Genomic DNA, 23,286 nt, shown 5'->3' with positions numbered 1-23,286 from the left:
CCACGGGACTATTAAATTCAACTTCTTTTTCCTTAAATAGAGCAGCCTCTAATAGTTTAAAAAGTCAGTGTAATTAAGTGATCATACATCTCTTTGGTCTTTGGAATATTTGACTTGTATGAGACCAGTATTTCTTGGCACATCAAGAATAATATGTATTTGGAGAAGATGCTACATGTCATAAAATTTTTTCTACATAATTTATTTAAGAAATGTGATCATGTAATTTAAAAAATGTACTATACTGTAAAATGCATGCACACACCAAAGGTGGAGTTAATGTTGCATATGCTTTCTTAATGTTGTTTCCTGATTTGAGTGTTTAAACATGTAATGTATATGTTCTTTTAGTATACCTTTTTTTTTTCTTTACTAGATCGTGGGGGTATATATCTCTCTATGCATACAAAACCGATATTGCATATCTCTGAAAATGCAGCTCATGAGGTTCTCCTATTGTGCATGTTTCTGATTCTGCATTGTGTGACTTTGGGCTGAAATAGGAAAACTGTCTCTGAGCTTTGCCCTCTCATCTCTAATTTTTTTACACCGTATAATAGTTATTCCTAGTAGGAATGCACACACAAGACGTTATTGATCTAGTTGTCACTCAGTTGCTTACAGTAAATTAGTTCAACAGAAAACTAGGTTAAAGATTGAAAATATTGACTGCTGTCACGATTACAGGGCCTCCTGTTGTCTGATCTCTGAGTGCACCCCCATAGGTGATGGTCCTTATGCTTTTACCTCTCCTGGAGTGATATGAGATTCTCCCACATGTAGACTGGGCCTTGGGTTACAGTACGCCATGGATCCACTGTGGTTACTCCAGCAGGTCCAAATGGGTTCGGCTCCTGCTGTTCTTCCCTTGGGGAACTTATAACCAGTGGTAAACAAAGTGACTAGAAAACGCTAAACAATACCTTGATTTAAGAGGGTTAACTGTAGGAATAAAGCATAACAAGAGAGAAATATTTTAAAAGAATACATAGGCTTGCATGCAGACTATCTTACCTGAAGACTTGCCATCATTTGTCAGAGACTATAGACAGGCCTCCCTTTGCTGTCTCTCCCAAATAACAGACCTGCCTTGCCTTGAGAGCGAATGATTTTTATCCAGCTGCAGTTTGTTGCGCTCCACTGGGAAGTCAAGCCAGCATCCTCCAGGCCAGTTTTCTTGGTAACAACCCCCAAGTGTTTGTAAGGGGTGTCTTATTCCAATCCATTGTTTAATTTGCCTGTTTGTTTTCCTGCAGCCCTGTTGATTTAACCCTGTGTACTCCTACAATAAACATTCCAATAATTAGGTCACAATATTATATTAATAAATTAGTACAGAGCAGTCCCACGTCCTTCACAAGCACATAAAAGCAGAAGATTAAAACAAAAAGTCTAGTTCTTTCAGGTCTTTTTTTCAATTAGAACAGTTCCATTTGAAAATTCACTTGAAATTTTTTTTTAAATAACTCAACAAAATTGCAAACAGCAGAGGCAATATTATATTGAATTTAAATAGTACACATTCCTCTGTAATGTAATTATTGAGACCCCAAATAAGGTGCAGAAAATACTTTTAAAGGTACTATAAATTAACAGCACTTGTGTCTTGAAAGAAAATTGCAGAAAATCTCTTACTTTTTTTTTTTCAATTTTGCTTCATCCCTTTAAAAAATAGCTTTCCAAATTTTTTGATGGTTTGGCAGCAGGAAGAGTGATGTCAGCTCTTTCATTGTGAAAGATCTGCTTTCTTTTAAACAGCCTTATGGCATTTCATCAAGTTTTGGTGATTCAGCTGAATTAAAAACCAACTGTATTTGAGTCTAAATTCCCCTAACTGCTAAACCAAACATATTCCTTTCCACAGAGTCATCACTAGATGGCCTGCCTTCAAAAAGCACTGAAATTCTATATCCCACAGAATCAGAATTAAATGACACAGTGAAAGAAAATGTACCCTTTAATTCGGAATTGTTAACCAGAATCTGTCAGTACCCTCTGTATTATCTCTTAATCTGACTAGCTAATTCATTAATGAAATGCAGAGTTTTACAAAATCTTGTAGATTATTTTCAGGGAATCACTTTCTCCTCCTCTTGGATAAGCAACTTGAAATTTGTTTTCATCAAGTGAATTTAAAGGATAGGGTTTGTATCCAAAAAAAAATGTTGATGGGTGGGGTTTTTATATTCAAGAAACTTTCACCTTCGTTTAAAATTCCAGGCTTACCATAAACTAGAACTTCAAAGGCATAATAAAACTGTAGGCCTACTAATTGTAGTCAGTTTATTTTGGAGAAAAAACATCCTTAAAGGCAGAAATCCAAGACAGAGGAATTCTGAGTTGTAAAACCATTTGTGACTTTTCTTCAAGCTCTTACTTGCTCTGAGCAAAATTAATCAACATTTATTCTTCTTGCCATTTGAAAAAAGGCATTACCTCATACATTACACTATTAATTGCCAAAATAAATGGTTGCATACTAAGGGGTTAGGTCTGTTCTATGGGGGCAAAAGGGGGAAGTAGGACACTCATAAAGTCTATTATGAAGGAGAAACCACTTCATTTTTGGTAATACTGTATACATCGACATTAATTCATAATGAATTGTATTAGAGTGGCCATAGCATTATATAATATATCTATCTAAATACAAAAGAATTCATCTTGATTAAGGGACACTGTAGACTCCTTTAGGCCCCAGTTTTTACTTACTGTGGCTGGGTGAAAGAAGATTCTGTGAGTCATTACAAAACAGGATTGATTTCTGCATGTTCTATTCCTGATTATCGCAAGTTTTGCAAATAAAAAATGGGGGGTGGGGGTGGGAACAACCCCCTATTAGTGCAGTCAATAGCAGCTTGTGTGTGCAGCAGGTATGTGTAGGGATGAGCAATCTGTGTGCTTTGACTAGGATAAACACAGTTAATGTGTATGCTAGATTAATACCTTTCAAAGAATCAAAATATGAACAAGTTATTATTTTAGTGTAATCAGCTGCTTGAGTTGACTGTTTGAAATGGGGAAATGATCCGGAATAAGTAACAAAACAAAAGAACAGTTCCATTCTCTGTGCTTCCCGGAACATCTGCTTGTTTGGAAAAGTAAAATGCACCAAATGCTTGTCAGCTAGCCTGTGTTGCCTTATTCTTACCAAAATACTACAAATCCAAATAATCTATCATTTATTACAAGGCATTGCCTTACCTCTCCTCAGCATCTTAGTTTGAGCCATTGTCCAGCATAGGTACTGGAACTAGGAGTGCTGGGAATGCTGCTGCACCCCCGGCTTGAAGTGGTTTCCATCATATACAGGATTTGTAGTTTGGTTCAATTGCTCTCAGCACCCCTGCTATACAAATTGTTCTAGCACTTCTGTTGTCCATCATTCCTGTGGTCACCCAGATCCCATTCTTTTTTTCCTTATAGTTCCACTTCACCATTTGTCCTTTATGGGTAGCAGCATCTTTCCTCTTAATAATACAAAGTATTTACATAGTGATTTGCATCTTCAGAATGGTTCATGAACATTAACCCTTACAGTTCACCTGGGAGATGAATGAGTGTTATCCCTGTTTCAGAAATGAAGCTAGAGAGGGTAAGAAATTTGCCTAAGACCACAATGCCAGAACCATGATTAGAGTTCAGGAGTTCCTGTCTTCTAATTCTGGGCATATACCACTAGACCACACACACCTCTTTATTGCCAGTATATACTGTAATATTTCTTACATTTATACATATCTCAATGTAAAGGCTAAACTACGTTTTAAAATAAAATACCTCTGTGTTGGGAACCAGTCAAGTGTTAATCTGCTGCAGAATATCAGTGTCAAGTTGTAAACCTCTTAGCCTTCCCTGGGAAGGCAGAGACACTGTAATTGAATACTGTGGCTTACCTGACACACCTTAGACTGCAGTACTGCAAATGGGTGTTTCTATTTCATATTTGAGACCAAAGGTGTCCTTTTGATATTTTTAAAAGATCTAAAACAAATACATCTAAATGCGCCTAAAATATAACTGTTTCATAGATTAAAATTAAGATTTCAAATACCCCTATATTTTTTACATTTTTGACAGGCAGAAAAAAAACCCACACACTTATTTTTAATGATCTGCAGTGATACAGGGCCTCAGTCAGAGCACAGAGCTGAAGGGTAGGTGGGGCTGCGTGCTCATGTATATGTGAGTGAAGAAGGGCTACATATTAAATCATAATGTTGAATTTTGTGGAGTCTGAAATCATAGAAATTATTCATAAATTTACTCTTGTTCTGATTTACTGTAGTTTTTTTCTAGTGTTTAAATTGTGCCAGGTAAAATGTAATACCCTGAGTGAAATCCTGGTCCCATTGAAGTCCACGGGAGATTTTCTATTGACATCAGCAGGGCCAGGACTTCACCATCTGTATTTATTATTCTATTTTCAAAGATATAATCAATTAAAAAAAAATTAGGGAGCAGAATAATTTGAAAAAAGCGAATGTTTTTATGTTGACATGTCCCTTGAAGCTTCAGAGAACACACAGCCTGTATTATACCAGGTTGGTGCTGTTAATCTTCTATTCCAAATCCTTCATCTAGACTCAAAACGGCATGGTGTACCAACTAAAATCACCATGAACGAGTGACGAATAGTGGGATATGAATCTAAGTGTCCAGAGTTGTAGCTCAAGTAAATGAGTTAAGATAGTTTGAATTCCTTGTATAAGTATAGCACACAGTTATGTGTTATTGACATGACAGTAAGAAATTATAGTCTGGATAATGACCAGAGACCCTGATCAGTATTCCATTAATTCTTCAAAGGTCAAGGTCATGGCTATTCCTCAAATAGTCTTATTTTAATAAAGTAACTGAAAATCTCAGAGTTTTGCAAAAAATTCATTATCACCATAAAGTAGCAAAAAAGGTCAGAAAATGTCTTTCCTCAATGAAGTAGCAAAAATATCTTATTTCTTCAATAATTCATTGCCTTAGAGAAGCCAAGAAGAGTCCTTGACATTTCAGCTTCCTCCTCCTTCATGGGAAATAATTGTTTCATATATCATGGAATAAAAAATGACAATTAATAAAAAAAATAAAAAGATACACACAAACTTTGCTAGTCTGGGAGCCATCTGCATTTATAAAAGAGTATATTATAGTGGTCAGGGGGTTCTAATGAGTTTTCAGCTTTTATCTGGAATGAGTAGTAAACTGGTAATGAAGGCTGTACACCCAATGACACGTGCAAAAAATTTTAAAATAAGAAAAGAGAAGAGGAAAGAATTTTCATACAGCTGTAACTGGAATGGGAAACCATTGTTGGCAAAGAACTATTGAAATCTTTTACGAATGAGTGGAAACATTCTGGAAATAATTTTTACCAGCATTAAGGGGAAAACTGTAGGTTTTAAATGATTTAGCAAAAGAGTAAAAATTATAAATATTTTAGCTGCATTTCTGTAGAGAATAGCCGTATTGTAGATGGCACAGATATATTACAGTCCAAATGGACTTAGTACCTTAAAACTTCCAGAATATATACAATTCTTTCGACATTGTATCTTGGGTCACCAAGTTTTTGAAATGTTTGTGATACATGGGGAAGGGCTTGGTGTGTTAAGAAGTTTAGAATATCCACACAGGCTCTATTGTTCTTTAAACTGTAGCCCTTTTGGAAGCACTAACCATGAAGAAGCTATTTTGCTGTCATGTTGATTGTTTATTCTCTTACAGAGAGAGAACATTAAGTAAACATTTTATGATCCAAAGATACCACAGAACATTTATCTTTAGTTTTATTAGGAGTTTTCCTGTAGCATCTTATAGGAAGAAAAAAACTTTTAGCTAGAAGTAATTTATTAGCCTGCTTTTTGTAAAATTAAAAATGCATATACATTGATATGTATGTAAAACAGATTAATCACAAACTAGTGCTATTTTTACATGAAACACCATTTTATACTGTTTAAATAGTGGTACTGTATATAATATCAAAATGACTATAATTGCAAAATGTCAGTTATTAAACTCAGACACTAGAGGTTTTTAATTTAAAACTAACTTTTTCCATTGTAAAGCACTTTGTGTCTCTGGATTTCCTTATAGATTTTATTTCAGAAAGGATAGGTTTGCAATGGACTCAATCAATTGCAAATTAGTTATACAGGGCAAATGTAAAGTTTAGCATAAGAAAATATTTCAAGATGTTCAGTAGGGGCCAAAAGATGAAGTCAATGGGAGTCTTGATATTGACTTCAGTGGAATTAGGAATTGGCCTCGAACTGATAGTTGAAACCAGAAAAAAGTGCAGGCTTTGTTATACAGCCAATTTTTATTTAATTCTCATTAAATATACAACGATGTTGTATCTTTTTTAACAACTATTTTTTCTGCAGTTGGTATTTTGATACCTATCTTCCCTCTGTAAAAACTCCCTTAATAAAAATGTACCTTAGTTGCAGAAATAAAGAGTTCTATATTCATTTCAGGCAGAAGAAAATATATTGTAGAAGTGTTATAAAGCCTATATTTCAAGGAATGACAGACTAAACATTTATACATCACATCTTTGTCTATTGTTTAGGTTGTAATTATTGCTATATATGTTTTTAAAAAAATAAAATCTATACACTCTGCTTAGGATTCTGAAAGCATCTCTATTAAAGAAAGCAGCAAAGAGTCCTGTGGCACCGTATAGACTAACAGACGTATTGGAACATGATCTTAGAATAAAGTTAGAATAATTCTTGTAGGTTAAGTCTCCTGCTCATTCATTTGTGGGGACATTTTCCAGAGCACAAATAGAAGTTAAGTGCCCAACTCCTACTGACTTTCAATGGGAGTTGAGCACCTAATGGCTATTTGAGTTTTGAAAATATCCCCCTCTATTTCATCTGTTTAAAAAAGCTTTTTTGTGTTCGTTTTTCTCCATCATGTTATGCTCTAGCCTTTGCTTAGTTAATGTGTACTGATATTGTCTTTGTCCTTCCTTTGCCTCCCATATTCTTTTCTTCCCCTTTGTTTAATTAGTTCCCTCTTTTCTTTAGGGATCTTGCTTGCAATTTTGTGCTGCTCATCTCAGAGGCACAGTGCACAACTTGCAGTCCAACAGCCAGGACAGTGTGGGCTAAGGTAGAATTAAGCCAAGGTTGTGTTTACCCAATTCTGGGCCAGCACCATAACTCTGAGAACCTGATGGTGCTCCTTAAGTTTCAGATGCCTGTCTCCAGCTTTCTTTGAATGGACGTGCAGCCCACAATTCCTGCAGTGCTCACTGTACCCTTGTATCACTGACATGCTTGTTCTTCCCCCCTGCAGGTCCCCTATTCCCAGGCTTGTGTCAGGATCTTTGTAGGCCAGCGTAAAGTTACTTTCTGCAAAGCCTGGGCAGGGAGAAATTCTTCTCTGGCCAGATCTGAGGCTTTAACAGCTGCCACAGAATAAAAGAGCTGTAGCAGAGGACAGAATCCCTCACCATGTATTGTATATCTTTATTGGGAGGCACCAAGCACACTCAGCAATAGTGCTGTTAAAATAATAAGCAAATGAGACAAGGAAAAAGGAGTTCAGTTTCTCAAATTATAAGTAGAAGACACTGTAATATTCAAAAACTCATGGTGTCAAATCTCTCAGATCTGCAAATGTTGGTTGATCCCACTGTCCTTTAATTTTTTTTCTTTTTTAGTTTTAATTCCTCAGTAAGCTTGTGTACCTCTTTCTAACAATGTGTTCATGACCGCAGTCTCCACTGCTATCTATGGATGTCCATTTATTATTGTTGTTTATTTTATTAACCAAAAGAGCTTACAGAATAAAAATTTTTAAAGCATCTAAGCAACTTAGGCTTGTAAGTGCCATTTTGAAAGGTGATATAGGCATTTTAGAGCCTAAGACCTCCTTGACTTGCCATGTCAACCTATATCCCAAACTGCCTAAACCATTAATGAAAAATTTACCCCCAGTTGAAAGATGCAACAGAGAGATGAAGGTTAGGAGAAGGAGGACAATAAACAAGTGGTCAAGGTGACCAGCTAACGTATCTTGCTAGTACAATTCTTGATAACACAACTGTGTTTCTTTTTTAGTCTTCATATTAAGTATCCACTGTGTAAAACAATTCCTCATGAACTCTTGGTGTTCTCTTAGCTTCACTTCATTTCGTCTTGTCAGATATATCTGGTGATAGCAGAACCTTCAGACCTTTTCCCATCCCCACTTATAACTCTGCATTATTATTATTGCATTCTCCTGTACCTTTTTCATTTCTGTAATATCCGGTCTGCAGTGTGGTGCCCTCAACTGTGCACAGTTTTCAGTGTATGATCTCCTATTTTGGGTTGTCTTCTGGGACACTTCTTGCTCAAAATATATGGTATATTAGGCAATTGGAGGAGATAGTGAAGTGATTTGGGTTGTGGTGCTGTCATTGTGTGAATTACATACAGTTCTATGTCTAAAGGTATGCAGTTCTGTCTGTCCTTCTCGCCCAGAGGATGCAATGTGCGTGGCTTTCTCAGTGACCAGCAAAGATACTGAATTGAATAAACGTTCATTCGGACATATTGCAAAGAAGAACAAGGTGTTGCTGGTTGATGGAAGGAAGCAACTTCATGGCAGGGGTTGGTCTCTGCCCAACCTTTGCCAATAAAATTCACAAAGTAGGGGTGCTCTTATATCCCAAGTTGTTCTGAATACCACAGGTGGCACTTATCTTTACTGTGATTGTTTTTCTTGGATGATCACTCAGCCTCTGTCATCTAGGTCTTTGACACCTGCAGATTGAAATACTCCTGTTTGCGCTACATGAGGCTGCATTTGAACATATACAAGCTATACTGGCTGCAGAATATAGTGGATGATATGGATCTAACTGTAGGGATCATGTTACATCTGTGCACCATAGATTGCATTAGCTTCCTATTTGCTGGTGGGTACAAATGAAGTGTTTGATTATGGCTTTGTAAAATATCATGTGTTTTGAGTCCTTGCTATCTGAGAGACTGCCCCTCTTTGAACAAACAGTTTCTAGATTTGAGCTTCTGAGGTGGGTGCAGTGCAGGAAAAATTTACTCAGATTTGTTTTCCCTATTGATTCAAGGGACTCCACATCTGTTAGCCTTCAGGGGATAGTGTGTAACTCACCTGTCGCCTTAGGCTTTTGCCCATCAGACTATGGGCAGGATATACTGGTGTTTTAATTTTGTTTTTAATTTCCAGTGGTTGAGAATCTTTTTAGTTAACACTCATTATTTTTTTTGGTTTTAAAATAACATGCTCCCAGAAATGAATGTAATAGATGCAATTTTATAAATCCTAAATAGAGACCTATATGAACTATAGTGTCTGTACGTGATTGCATGAGGCAAAAGCAAATTAAATTTCATTTGTTTGTCCATTTTAAATTGGAAGCTAATGACCAGATTTTCATAATTGCAGTAATAAACATTCCAATTTGTTCATGCAGACTGGACAGCTGTGTATGTTAATAGGGAATCAGGATGCAGTTACCTGTGTGTTGTGTGGAAAAATGTGTCTGTCTTTATGTAATTTCTTTGAGGTTTGTTTTTTATTTAATGTTGTAAAGTATTTGACTACATAGCTGCTTTATCTACATCATTTTATATGCTTTTAGATATTTAATTACTTTCTTTTATATCTGATGATCAAGTGAAGGATTCATAGCTGATGGGGTGTAGGTTCCCTGCGCATTATTGCTGATGCCTCAACAGTCTGATCCAGAGCCCACTGAAGTCCATAGAAAGACTTCCATGGACTTGAATGGGTTTTGGCTCAAGCCATAAATCCTGACTGCATTATTCCTACTGTTCGATTTAAGCATTAGTCAGAAGAAAATGGATCTGCCGACATTCCAGAAGTAAGAACATAGGAATGGCCATACTGGGTATTCTGACAATGGCCAATGCCAGGTATCCCAGAGAGAATGAACAGGATAGGAAATCATCAAATGATCCATCCCCTGTCGCCCATTCCCAGCTTCTGGCAAAAGTATGGTCTATGTGATGACAAGGTGGGGTGATTTGTAGAGGTAAATGGACACCTTTACCCCCTAAACTTTTTTCTATTTAATTTTTGTTAAGCTACTATTAATTCCATAATATTCAAGATGTTCTGTCCTCCTTCCCCACCCACCACTTCTGATATTGTAGTGCAAAAAACAGACTCTGGTGGATTCATGGTAGTCTGCAGAGCCTGTGATTGGAAAAGTATTACCTCTGATTTTGCACCATTGGGGAGCAACTCTTTCATTTAATAATGCCATATGAATAGGTGTTTCAAACACTGAGAAGACAGTAAAATGATTTAAATGAGAACAGCAGCTGGGATGTGCAAAACCTTTGATCTATTTTAATGGAAGCAACAGGAGAATGATCCTGTTACCACTTTTATGAGAACCTGTGAAGCTGCTGAATACAATTGGGATTTCTTGGGAAATTACAATGGTATGATAACTCTAACACCCACTAATGGAAATACAGTAATTTCTCACTTAAAGGTGTCTGGGTTAACATTGTTTCATTGTTATGTTGCTGATCAATTAGAGAACATGCTCATTTAAATTTGTGCAATGGCTCCTTATAATGTCGTTTGGCAGCCGCCTGCTTTGTCCACTGCTTGCGGAAAGAGCAGCCGGTTGCAGCTAGCTGATGGGGGCTTGGAAAGGGTGGACCGGCAGCCCCCCCATCAGTTGCCCGTACCCCTATGTTCCCTCTGTGGCAGCAGCCCACCAGCCTATCAATTGCCCGCAGTTCAGCTGTCCTTCCCCCCACTGCCGTGTGCTGCTCCTGCCCTCTGCCTTGGAGCTGCTCCCCGAGATTCCTGCTTGCTATGCAAGAGGGCCATCAGGGTGTCCCCCTCCCCCCTGCTCCTTCGCCTCGCTTACCACATCTTCCATAGAGTGAGGGAACACACAACAGGGCTCAGGATGGAGGGAGCTTCCTGGCAGCAGCTGCCCTCTCAGCTTGCTGATATACCAATACTTAAAAAGGCAATGTACTAAGAGTGCGGTCAGCATACTTAAAGGAGCAATGCGCATCTCTCTCACACACACACAGTGTGTGTCTGTCTCTGTCTACCATGCTGTCTCCCCTTTCTCCATTTGTGCTGCCTTGTAGAGTGTGAGGCTACATTAACAACAATGAGTTAACCTTTGAGGGCTCAGCCAATTGCTAGTTCCTCATTTAGCAGTAAGATATTCCCTGGGAAATATCCCACCCTCTGACTTCACCACCTCAACCAAGCTTCACAATCATCATCACTATGTACCAGTATTAAATTGTTTGTTTAAAATGTATACTGTGTGTTTGTGTGTGTGTAATATATAATTATAGTGTCTTTGGTGAAAAAAATTTCCCTGGAACCTAGCGCGCCCTCTCCCCCCACGTTAATTCTTATGAGGAAATTGGATTATCTTAACATTGTTTTGATTAAAGTCACATTTTTCATGAACGTAACTACAACGTTACGCGAAGAGTTGCTGTACTAGTAAATACTCCCACTCCCTTCTGCTCTCATACCTAAGTGTTTTTTGGTTTGCCAGTCTCTGACTTTTGTCTTAATGGATCTCCTCTGTGGTTTTTCTGAACTACTTATTATCTCCTGATCAGAAAGAGCACGAAGGTTATGTAAATCACTTTTCAATGACAACTTTTTCTTTTGGAAAAAATCCCAGTGACTCTGTAAACTGTGTGGTTTTATTTAAAGGTCCCTTTCAAGTATTAAATCAGAGACTGCTCTGAGATTTAGCAACTCATTCATCCCTCTCAGCAAAAATATTGGTACAATTTTTTTTTTTTAAATGTGAATCATTGATAATGGCTTGGATCAGATTCTCAGCATAATATAAAGAAGTTGTAATTACAAGGTGAATTTATCTTTTCTAGACTTTGTAATTGTCAGGCAATGTCCGGCCTTTTGAAAGCCTGTCTTTCCATTAACTCAGGTAAACTTGCTGTTAAAAACACAGAAGAAGAGAGATCACTGTTAAAACAAAATTGTAACTTTAAGTAGTTTTTATTTTTGTTTTCACACTTATTAGCCCATGTCATCTAAAGATAAAGGACTTGATTGTGTTTTGCCCTGAATGGTATGTGATAAGATTCCTGTATACCCTTGCACAGGGGCTGAGCATAGTCTGGTCCCTTGTGCTCCCTGAGCATGTGGATTCCATGAGACCCAAGTTTTATCTCACTCTCTATTGGCTAAGGATCTGAATCTGTGTTGGGGGAGAGTACAGTGTATCCTAGCCAAAGGTGGTGGAGGTTCACACACGCTGGACCCTGCGATCTCTCACTACGGCTCCTTGTATTCCTCAAAGCAGGGCTGACCCTAAATAGCTCTATAGTAATGCTTTGTTGATCTGTTTGCCCATTCAAGGAGAGCTGTGGCATGCAGACCTCTTATCTTTCCTTTCTATCATTAGTCCACTGTAAGTGGTTTATACTGTACTGGGGAAAGATTTTGATCCCCCGTTTGGATCTTGTTATGAATTACGTGATATTGAGAAAAGAGTAAACGGGGGGAGGGAGGGTCATATAATCAGAAAATTTCAACAAGCTGATGTATTATCCATATTAATCCAGGAGTCTTAATATGTAGAGATGACCAATCCCCGAGAATGGTGCATGTGACAGGCTATCCTGAGTGAGGGAAGGGGAGGAGAGAGCGAGAGAGAGAGATGAGGGGAAAAGAGAAGATGATAATGGCATCTCCAGCACTTGCTGGAATTCATTGAATGCACTTTATGTAACTGGCCTCTAGAACAATAGCACCTGTCTAGTATGTGTCTGAGATGTATTTCTAGTTTTTATTGGAAAGAGTGACAGTCAGTTTGGAATCCCCTCTCATCCTGAATTTCAGTGGTTTTTCATAATATACACTCTTCAGCTTTTAAAACTATGACAGGACCTATCTGAGGTAATGCTAGAACAGAACAGATCTAAAATAATTGCTTTATTCTCTCTTCCATCAGCTGGTTTGTGATGAAGCTTACAGTCTTTTATGATTATATTTTTCCCTGTCCTATAGTTGTCTGCAGTCATATTGTATGAGAATATTCTATTACTACAAACAGAAGTGTAACTGTGGAAAATAATGATTTGCCCCTTTTCTCTGAATAAATCCAGTGCACTTTCCAAAGGTTGGTAAGTGTTACTATCCCCACTTCATAGATAAAGAAATGGAGGTGTAAGCTTAGTCTGCTTCTGCTTTCCACATTGGACACCAGTTGTAGCTAGCTCATTACAAATACATAAGTTTGTTGTTCAAACACAGTGGCCTGCAGAGACATGGCTCATCCAACAGCCATTTGGATTAACTCCTTGGACAGGGCTCCCTTTCCAAACTAAGTATTAAATTAGCATTATTTCCTTCTACTATTCTCAAAACTCCCAGATTTATTCCTTACACACTGGAATATGAGCCCACACTGCATAGGAATACGTGTGCTTCAAGTAATGTTTTTTTGGACCCTCTAACTTATGTGGTTGGGATTTCACAAAATGCCATGTTAGAGAAAACTGTAGTCTTTGATCTCTTGCCATTTAAAAAAACCCTCCTCTCAGCATGGTTCATTCTCATCATCTTAATCACAGACTGAAGGATAATATTTTAGGTTAGTTTTCCTTTTCTTTCATAGATGTACTGGCTATTTATATCTTAGATCTTTAAGATTCTACCAATTACTTGAGCTAGCCTTATGTTTATGGGGAGAAAAGGGGCATGGGAAATAATGAGTCATGTGCATTCACTATGTCTCTTGTAAGTGTCCTGTATACACACTGGTATGTGAGAGACTGTATCCATAGTACATTTTTAAAAAATGAAAACTTTCATTTTTATCTGCTGGCTAATCTTTTTATGACTGAAGTTAAAGAACAAAGTTCAAATTAATATTCTCTATAATTATTTTTATCACACTTCAATTAATCTCTGTTTACAACTTTATGTATCGGACTGGGTGACAAGGAGTTTGAACTTTGGTTCAAAAGAGTTGAAGTTCAGATTATATCTCTTTTCTGTCCTGTAAATCCACTCAGAATGGGCATTGACTATTCTGAATTTTTTTATGTAAATTGTCACCGCATATTTGTCTGAGATGTTTTGTTTACCAATTGAAAGTCTAAAGATTGAATCAATTTGAAACAAGTCATAAAGAATATAAACAATAAATGAGGAGAGATTTGAAATTTCCAGCCTAGATAATAAATACTATGTGTAGTGCTTTTCTTCACCATTTTCTGGTTCAATTTGTGCCTGACATACTTTTTCTTACACTCCAATTTCACGGTGAAAAGGTCCGCAGAAGGGAAATGAAGACTTTTTTACAGGCACGATGAGACAGAGAGAAAAAGAGCTAACACAAACCTAGAATTATTGAGCCTGGAAAGAAGCATTAGAGAGGACTTGACTGAGGTATTTAAAGATATAAAAGGTAGTTCCTTTATAACTGGATCAGACCCCTCCTCTCTGTACATCCACTGAATAATATCAGAAGAACCAAGAGGTCACTCAGTTATTTTAAATGGTCAGTAATTTAGAATACTTAAAGGAAATTATACTTTATGGAGCATATATGTGTGGAATTTCTGGACATCAGAAGCAGTACTATCATGAAAAGATACTAACAGTTGGATAAGTCTGATCAATAACTGTAATTGTACATGCTAAAAGAACACAAATCACACATCATGTATATGCTGATCACTATTGGTGTCAAGAAGAAATCACTCTCCCTGTTCCCCATCTCGATAAAGCTCTGCACACTTGGTTAGATGTACTGGGTTACCCAGAGTGCTGTAAATGTACAGAAGTACGTAGAAAGATAAGTTCTCTGTCTGGAAGAGCAACCAATCTAACTTGAACAAGCCGTGGAACAGTGCAAGGGATTTGAAGTGGGACTTTGAAGGAGAAAGGGGATGGAGCTTGGCACCAAGTGGGATATGGAAAGTTTTTTTTCCAAGCATAGGGGATGGCATGAAAGATGATGCAAAATCAAGTGAAAGAAGGTTACAGGATGCTTCACTGGATATACTCAAGTGCTTCTTCTGTCTGGCAAATCCTATGTTCTTATAATGACAAATATTAATTATTAGTTGATAATCCTGGTTTTTAATGTAAAATTGTACAAATATAATTAAAATATAATCTAGTGGTCAGTTACATTTGTATTCATCTATAGTAACTCCACTGTCTTTAATGGAGGTCCTTTAGATTTATATTGCTGTAAATGAAAATCAAGCCTTGAATGAATACCTGATTTGTTTCTTACATTACACCGATATAGTTTGCTGTTATCTGTGTGGATAGCCATTGCCAATGTTCATGTATTGATTTACTCCATCCTTCTCTTACTGTTAACTTTTAAAGTTATTTTTATGTTAGCAATGGTACCACATGCTTTGTCTGAGTTTTGGCTCCGATCTCTTTGGAGAAACTACTTGTACAGGAAATGGGACTGTCTTTTGAGATTTATTTTAAAATTATGATGCTGTATATGTAATTTTTAAAGATACCAGTAAAACCAAAATATTGAGATATTCAGTATTCTTATCTTCTGTGCAAGGATTTACATTGCAATTTCCCCACATGTTAAGACCAATATACCCAAAAGTTTTTTAGCAAATTCACTTGTGCACATGAAAATGTAGATAAACTATTTTTTTGGTTCGTCCAAAATTGACTGGTTGGCTCACATGTATTTTATAGGATTGTATAATAGCAAATTGAATTATGACGTTCCAATCAATTACACTTACAAGCTTTTATAAAAAGAAACACCCGTTCTGGTCATCATTCAGGCTTTTGTTTATATAATTTACTCAGTTGTGCTTTTTTTGGACTTCTTAACTTAAGTGTGTGTATTTTGAAATGGTAAAGTAAAATATGAATCATGTTAGTAATTCAACACCTAAATTTTAAAGTGACTAGCATTTTTGGATGCCTGGATTTTTTTATGTACAAGTTGAAGGGGCCTAATTTTCAGGAGTGCTGAGCACCTGCCTTCTGAAAATCAGACCCCTTTAAGATCCAGATTAGGCACCCAAAATCATTAGTTACTTTTGAAACTTTAGGCCTAACTATGTAAAGTACATCTAATACAGAGACGATGCACAGTAGTAGAAAAAAGATCTAGAGTAAAATTTTCAAGAGTGCATAAGTGGTTTAGAAATCTGTGTCCCATTTACAGAACTGACATAGGCACTTGGGAACCTAAATCCCACTGAGCTCCTAAGTTCTTAAGTCCATTTTGAAAATAGGATTTAGGCTCCTAAGTCAGTTTGACTAGGGATAAAATTTTCAAAAGTGCCTATCCTTCCTATATAGATAAGCTATTTAAATGCTTTCTTTGGTTACCCATCAAATATCTACACCAAATATGTTATGACATATGATACCAATATATTTGATGTAGCATTAAATATTAAAACAGCAACTTTTGAATGAAACTTCACTTGTTTCTTATAACAATGAAAATGCTATAGTATCATAAATGAGAGGAAATAGTGCTGTTGGAGAATGCTCAGTTGGTGGGCTGTAGAGAAAGAGAGGCTTCTATTTGCAATTAAGATAATTGTGGTAGAGGGAGCATTTTGTATGGAGGTGAGCTGTAGTACTTCACTCTCTAGAGACTGAATTATTGTAAGTCCTATGACCTAGATTTTCAGGCAAAGCCCATCACACTTTAGTCCATCTTGAATACAAACAGTCCTCCACCACTTGAACATGACTTGCAATGATGATACAAGAGTAGATAGCGAGGCTTGGCAAAATTGGATTTTTTAATGTTTCTTCTTGTGTGATTTTTTATTTATTTATTTTTTACCAATTTTTAGATTTTCACCGTTGCGGTAAATTGAGAGGTCAGGCAATAATTGTTTCATGACAGTAGATGTTGAGATTCAAAATGTTACAGCTTTATAACAGTCAAAACTCAAATGTAAAAATATGCAAAGTAAATAGCCTGACCTCAAACTCTGTGTTTTCAAGCTGCATTTTTCTTACGTTGCCTATCTAAATTTCTGTTATTATTGATGGAAATATTTTTGTCTGTTTGTTTGTGAGGTGAAATCAACATTTACCAATAAAAAGCTAATCCAAAACTGTGCACCAGTTCCTGGCTCCTTGTTTGCTTCTTATTCAATTAAATTCAAGGTCTTAGTCCTAATCTTTAAGATTGGGCTTAGGCTACCTGATTGCTGAACTCACTGACCACGCAGCAACCAGAAATGCCTCTGTTGAAAGACTAGGGAGCTGGAGGCAGGGCATTTTCAATGCTGGTCCAATCCTAGTCTATGGAATACTGTATCAGAAGACATCAGAATAAGGTCTAATTGGACTATTTTCAAAGATCCGTGCAAAACTTTTTTGAGCAGAACTCACCTGCAATAACAGAAATTGAAGAATTATGTTGGAGGGGGCAGAGAATATAGTGGAGTGGGAGAGAAGGAGAAAGAAAGACTAATACAGGGAGAAAGATCCAAGTGTAAGGGGACAAACTATCGGATGGCAAGGATAGAGACCATATCAGATAATATTTATGCTTATCTTAATATTGCATCTGGTGCTTAGATACTGTAGAGCTTAGCATCTGATAAATACACCACAGACAGATCTGTCACATAGTGAATGCTGTTCTTGTATGAATACAGTTCTCTCTGTAGCTGCTACTGAAGAGAGTTGACCTGTACTATTTGTGAAACAACATACTGATTGAGCAACAGACAGTAAAGTTCTTGGCACAAGTAAGAGTCTTATAGTAGGTAGATTATGACTGACAATTCTCTGTGTGTATAAATTATTCAAAATATTTCAAACAAGTTATATACAAGTTCATACTTTGTGGATGTGTTTGCTAAAAGAGTCAAAAACTTGCACTATTTGAAAGCTCATTTGGACTTGAGCAGGGGACGGGGCCTCAATTGGAAGGGGGTGGGGCCTCAACTGGAAGAGGTGGGGACTTTAAATCCCCAGGCCCTTTTAATAGGCTGTGGTATCTGGGAGCCATGGGCCCTTTAAATCACTGCCGGAGCCCCAGGGCTCTCAGCCGAATCTGTTACCCTGAGACTCTGGTGGCAATTTAAAGGTCCAGGGCTCCAGCCACTGCCAGGAGCCTCGGACTCTTTAAATCGTCGCTGGAGCCCCAGGACTCCTGGCTGCTGGTGTGACCCTGGGGCTCCATCAGCGGGGCTCTGGCACTGATTTAAAGGGCCTGGGGCACAGGCTGCTGCTGCCCAGAGCCCAGGGCCCTTTTAATTTGCTGACCTGGGGAAGCTGCCCCCTGCCGGTACAGTCAGCTGTGTACCAGCTCTTGCCAGTATGCCATACCGTACCGTACCAGCTTACTTTCACCTCTGCATTTAATGGAACTTTGTGTTTGAGCAAAAATTTTATTTTACAAAAGGTATATGTGCTCTTAATTGATTTTGTACCTATATCTATATACAGTCACTCCTCACTTAATGTTGTAGTTATGTTCCTGAAAAATGCGACTTTAAGCGAAACCATGTTAAGCAAATCTGATTTTCCCATAAGAATTAATGTAAATAGGGGGGCTTAGGTTCCAGGGAAACTTTTTTTTGCCAGATGAAAGGCATTATATACATTCTAAACAATTTTAAACAAGCAATTTAATACAGGTATTAAACAGGCTGGCAGCCCCCCATCAGCTCCTCTATTCTCCCGCAGCTCCCACCTGCCCACGGACCCTGCAGATCAGCACCTTCCCCCTGCTCCCCCCACCTCCTGCCTGTGGCAATCAGCTGTCTTGCGGCATTCAGGAGGCTGAGGGAGAAGCGAGGATGTGGCGCGCAGCCTACCACCTCCCTCTCCTGCCCACGGCAATCAGCTGGTTTGCGGCGTTCAGTAGGCAGGGGAGGGAGCGGGAGCCTGCGTGCTGCGTCCTCGCCCCTCCCTGCTCTCCACAACCTCCTGAATGCTGCAAACCAGCTGATTGTCACGGGCAGGAGGCGGGGGGAGTTGGGGGAAGACGTTGAACCGTGGGGTCCGCCAGTGGGTGGGAGGCGCTGGGGTGCAGGGGGTAGGGGAGCTAATGGTGGGCTGCCAGCCGTGGACAAAGCAGGCAGCCAAACAACATTCTAAGCGGAGCATTGCACAACTTTAAACAACGTGTTCTGTAATGGAACGTAAAATCAAAACAACGTTAAGCGAGATGATGTTAAGTTGGGAGTTATTGTATCAGTAGATCTACTGATAGATATAAAATCATTTAAGAGTGCATATATCATTTTTTAAAATAAAATGTATTTTATATTGCCTTGTGATATGCGGGATTTGTTCTCTGCTTAATCGCCAGTATTACTCTCAGCATCCAGTCTGCCATAACAGTTGTACCAGCTGTAACTCACATCCCGCTGATTCCGTTTTGAGCTGTAGATGCAGAAACAATCACACGAGTCCCTGTGGCTCCCTAATTTGATAGTTTCCAACTCATAATAAAACTACCTCGTGAAAGATGCCACAGCATCAAACTGGGTTATCTTGACATCTCTTTGTGTCATTGTTTCTGATCTTATCACGAGAATTCCCTTGTAACGGTAGATGGTGGAAAACAAACACAGGCTGATACATAGCATCAAACTTTTAAAATTTGGGTTCTCAACTGCAAAAATGCACATGAACAGGCCATTGCAGATGCAAATACTGTATTTGCATTCAAACTGATATTTGCACATGCAGCTATCTGTATGTACATATAAATATGTTGTTTGCACAAACAATTTACGTGGGCATGCACAGTTTTTGTGGGTATAGTTGAAGATCTGAGAATTGAAATATTAGACATTTATGTTAGAACAAGTATATAAATAAATATCACGAATGTTAGAAATGGTAATCTTAACTGAACCCTTTTTTTTTTTAGTTTCTGTTCTATATTGTAGTGTAGCCACTTGTACTTGTATGGAATAAGTGTCTTGCAGAATAGGTGTTTGTATTCCAAGATTACACTATATTGGTTTGTTTCCTAACAAAATTTTTAAAAAAATCTTTAACTACGAAATATATTTAAATCTATCTTATTGTTCCATTAAGGTCCTGGTATTGACAACAGGACATCTTCACCGCAGGATAATTCTTTTCCATGGGACGATTCAATGTTCAATGTATCCATACATGCTGCAATTCGACATGGAAAATGGAAACTACTAACTGGGTATCCAGGTAATAAAATGATTATTTTTTCCCTAGAGGTTTACCTCCACTGCCAGTTCATGCCATTTCATACATAATAAACTTTGCATTTCCATAATTTACTCTCTTTCTCAACTTTCATGATTTACTATGTAATGTAAAAACCAGGAGGGCGGAGCCTCATCTAAAAGTAGGCAAATATTTACAATATATTCCTTGAAGTCATGGTTTTTGAATCTGTGTTTATGTGCTTACATTGCAGTGGGAAAACCAGATTCCTGGAGGCAACTCCAGTTTAATTTCTTTGAAATTAAACAAGTCATATTAAACACCGAATCCCGAGTATGAGGCTACTCTTCCCTGTGTGTCTGAGATCTAATCCCTTATCTGCTCCTGTTTCTGTAGGCTGCAGCCACTGGTTCCCACCACCACCTTTGTTCAGTGAGTCAAAGATTCTATCATCTGACCCACCAACAAAAAAACTTTGGCTTTTTGATGTTGTTAAAGATGCTGAGGAGAGAAACGACTTGTCTGAAAAATATCCTGGTGTTGTGAAAAAACTGCTCTCTCGGCTGCAGTACTACTATAAACACTCTGTGCCTGTGTTCTACCCTGACGAAGACCCCCGTTGTGACCCAGCAGCAACTGGAGCCTGGGGGCCTTGGATGTAGAATACTACATTTGCAGCCTGAAAAATACAACTGTGTGGAAAGTGCAGACTGAGGGTCCTAGTCACATATTTTGACCTCATTTCTTTTACTCTTTTAACTGTGATTTCATCCCTTGGGTTATTCAATTCTGCTGCTTCTTAGGCAGTATTGAAGATCTAATTTAACCCCCTGATTGTACTAGAAACACTGTTAAAATCATAAATCTGTCATTTTGATGTTTTGTCAGTGCTATGTCTCTAAAATGGAGGGTTAAAGCTGCTAGCCAGCTGGGAAATATTACTTCACTTGGAAAGCTTTAATGAGTCACAGAGGCAAGGCTATCCAGTTCTTTCATATTTAAAGTCACATGTTTGACTTCATGCTTGCCAGTGGCCAAATCTTATAGGAGGCTGACACACAGGTTTAAAAAAAAATAGAAGAAAGAGAACAGTTTCTGAGTTTGGCTGTCATTACATTTTCTCAGCTTTACCATACAAATCTGTCCAGTAATGAGCAACAAAGTGTCCTGTGGCGCCTTAAAGACTAACAGATGTATTGGAGCATAAGCTTTCATGGGCAGATACCCACTTTGTCACATGCATGACATATTCACCCACGAAAGCTTGTGCTCCAATACATCTGTTAGTCTTTAAGGTGCCACAGGACTCTTTGTTGCTTTTTACAGATCCAGACTAACACTGCTACCCCTCTGATACCTGTCCAGTAATGGATGGATTCAGAAATCTCTGAGCACAAGCCTCCTCCCACTGGGCAACAAAAAATCTAACTGTACACTTGTCCACTGTTGACATATGGTTAGAGCATTGGTTTGATTTTATTTCCACCTTGGCTGTAAGTACCAAATCTTTAGGGCTTTTGTGCCTTTGTTATCACAGCAGAGACTGCCTTCATCTAATAGTCAGCTTTCGGACATCCCTTCATTTTGCAGTGCCTTTTCCAGTTCATTTCTTCTTTCTTGTGCTTCACAATGCAGTTTTGAATTCTTGTGCAGGAGATTCCCATCTTCTGCTAATATCTCTGGAAAACCTTTTCTACTGCATATCCCTTCTCTAAGGGCATTGCCAGTTATCTGTTTTGTACTGATGTAATGTTTCAAACTGGTTTTTTAGAGACCACTTTTAATTTTCCATTAGAGTTTTAATTTTTAGGTTCTACGTTTTTTTGTTGAGATGAATGATGTTTCTTTAGTAGTCTGAGTATCTAAAAGAATTAAGAGAGGAGAGGAAAAGTATTGCTGTACCCCATATATTTTATTTTTTAGCTGTGTTGGTCCCAAGATATTAGAAAGACAAGGTGGGTGAGGCAGTATATTTTACTGGACCAACTTCTGTTGGTGAAAGAGACAAGCTTTTGAGTTCTGTGTAAGCTCAAAAGCTTCTCTTCATAAACAGCAGTTGGCCCAATAAAAGACATTACCTCACTCACCTTATTTCTCTAGTTTTTAGAGATATTATTTCCATTTGTTATAATTCATTAATTATACATCTGGGGAAAGAAATAAAATACTTATTAAAGGAAGCCTCTGATTGGCTAGCAAAGGTTCCACCTATTTGGCTCTTATTTCCACATTTCAGTCAGGGCTCATTGGTCAGTTTATCCTTCTGGAGATCATAACGCCTCATTAACAGAAAACAAGCAAAAGAATCTTAAGGCAGGGGTCGGCAACCTATGGCACGTGTGCCAGACACGGCACGCAAGCCGATTTTGAGTGGCATACTGCTGCCTGCCGCAGTCCCGGCCCCCAGCCCCACTCAGCCCCCCCCCCGCTCTCCCCGTGGGGGGCGGAAGGAAGAAGCTTGGTCCTGCAGTAGCCAAGCTTCCTCCCTCCCCCGATTCTTCCCCCAGCGTGCTGCTTTCCTGCCCCTCCTCCTCTCCTTCCCTGCGCTGATCAGCTGATGGCCCTTGCAAGGGGGAGGGGGAAGAGTGGCAGTGTGCTCGCTGCTCCATGGAGGAGGCAGAGAAGAGGTAGGGATGGGGCCTTGGGGAAGGGGGTGGAACAGGGCATATCCCTTCCAGCCTCCTGCCATGAGCCACTCAGGGCAGGGGGCTCGGAGCACCCCAGCCCTCTGCCCTGACCCCTGAACCCCCTCACACACACTCAGCCTTCTGCCCTGCACCCCCCCACACACCCAGCCTCTGCCCTGACCCTTGAATGCCCCCACACACCTAGCCTGCCCTGCATGCACCTCCACACTCCCCAGCCCTCTGCCCTGACCCCTGAACCCATCCCCCACACCCAGCCTTCTGCCTTGCACCCCCTCACACACCCAGCCCTCTGCCCTACACCTCCCCACACAGCCCCAGACCTCTGCCCTGACCCTTGAACCCCCGCCCACAGCATTCTGCCCTGTACCCCCACACCCCCCCAGCCATCTGTCCTGACCCCTGAAAACCCCCCCCCCGCCTTCTGCCCTGACCCCTGAACCTCCCACCCCCACGTCTGGGGTCCCGGCTGCTGGCC

General features: G+C 38.9%; 1 protein-coding gene across 2 annotated transcripts in view; it reads left to right on the top strand.

Moving 5' to 3' along the window:
- The window catches only part of ARSB (arylsulfatase B), an 88,512-nt gene extending 67,467 nt beyond the window's left edge, over nucleotides 1-21,045 (top strand). For both annotated transcript variants that reach the window (XM_030567408.1, XM_030567409.1), the window contains 2 exons: nucleotides 20,056-20,184; nucleotides 20,560-21,045. In XM_030567408.1, coding sequence (XP_030423268.1) covers nucleotides 20,056-20,184; nucleotides 20,560-20,825 — 395 coding nt within the window. In that variant the 3' untranslated portion in view covers nucleotides 20,826-21,045. The remainder of the gene's footprint in view (nucleotides 1-20,055; nucleotides 20,185-20,559) is intronic.
- The last annotated feature ends 2,241 nt before the right edge of the window (nucleotides 21,046-23,286 follow it).

Source organism: Gopherus evgoodei, chromosome 6, assembly GCF_007399415.2.
Source record: "Gopherus evgoodei ecotype Sinaloan lineage chromosome 6, rGopEvg1_v1.p, whole genome shotgun sequence".
In the NCBI taxonomy this organism is placed as follows: Eukaryota; Metazoa; Chordata; order Testudines; family Testudinidae; genus Gopherus; species Gopherus evgoodei.
This window is presented reverse-complemented; position numbering and strand designations above follow the sequence as displayed.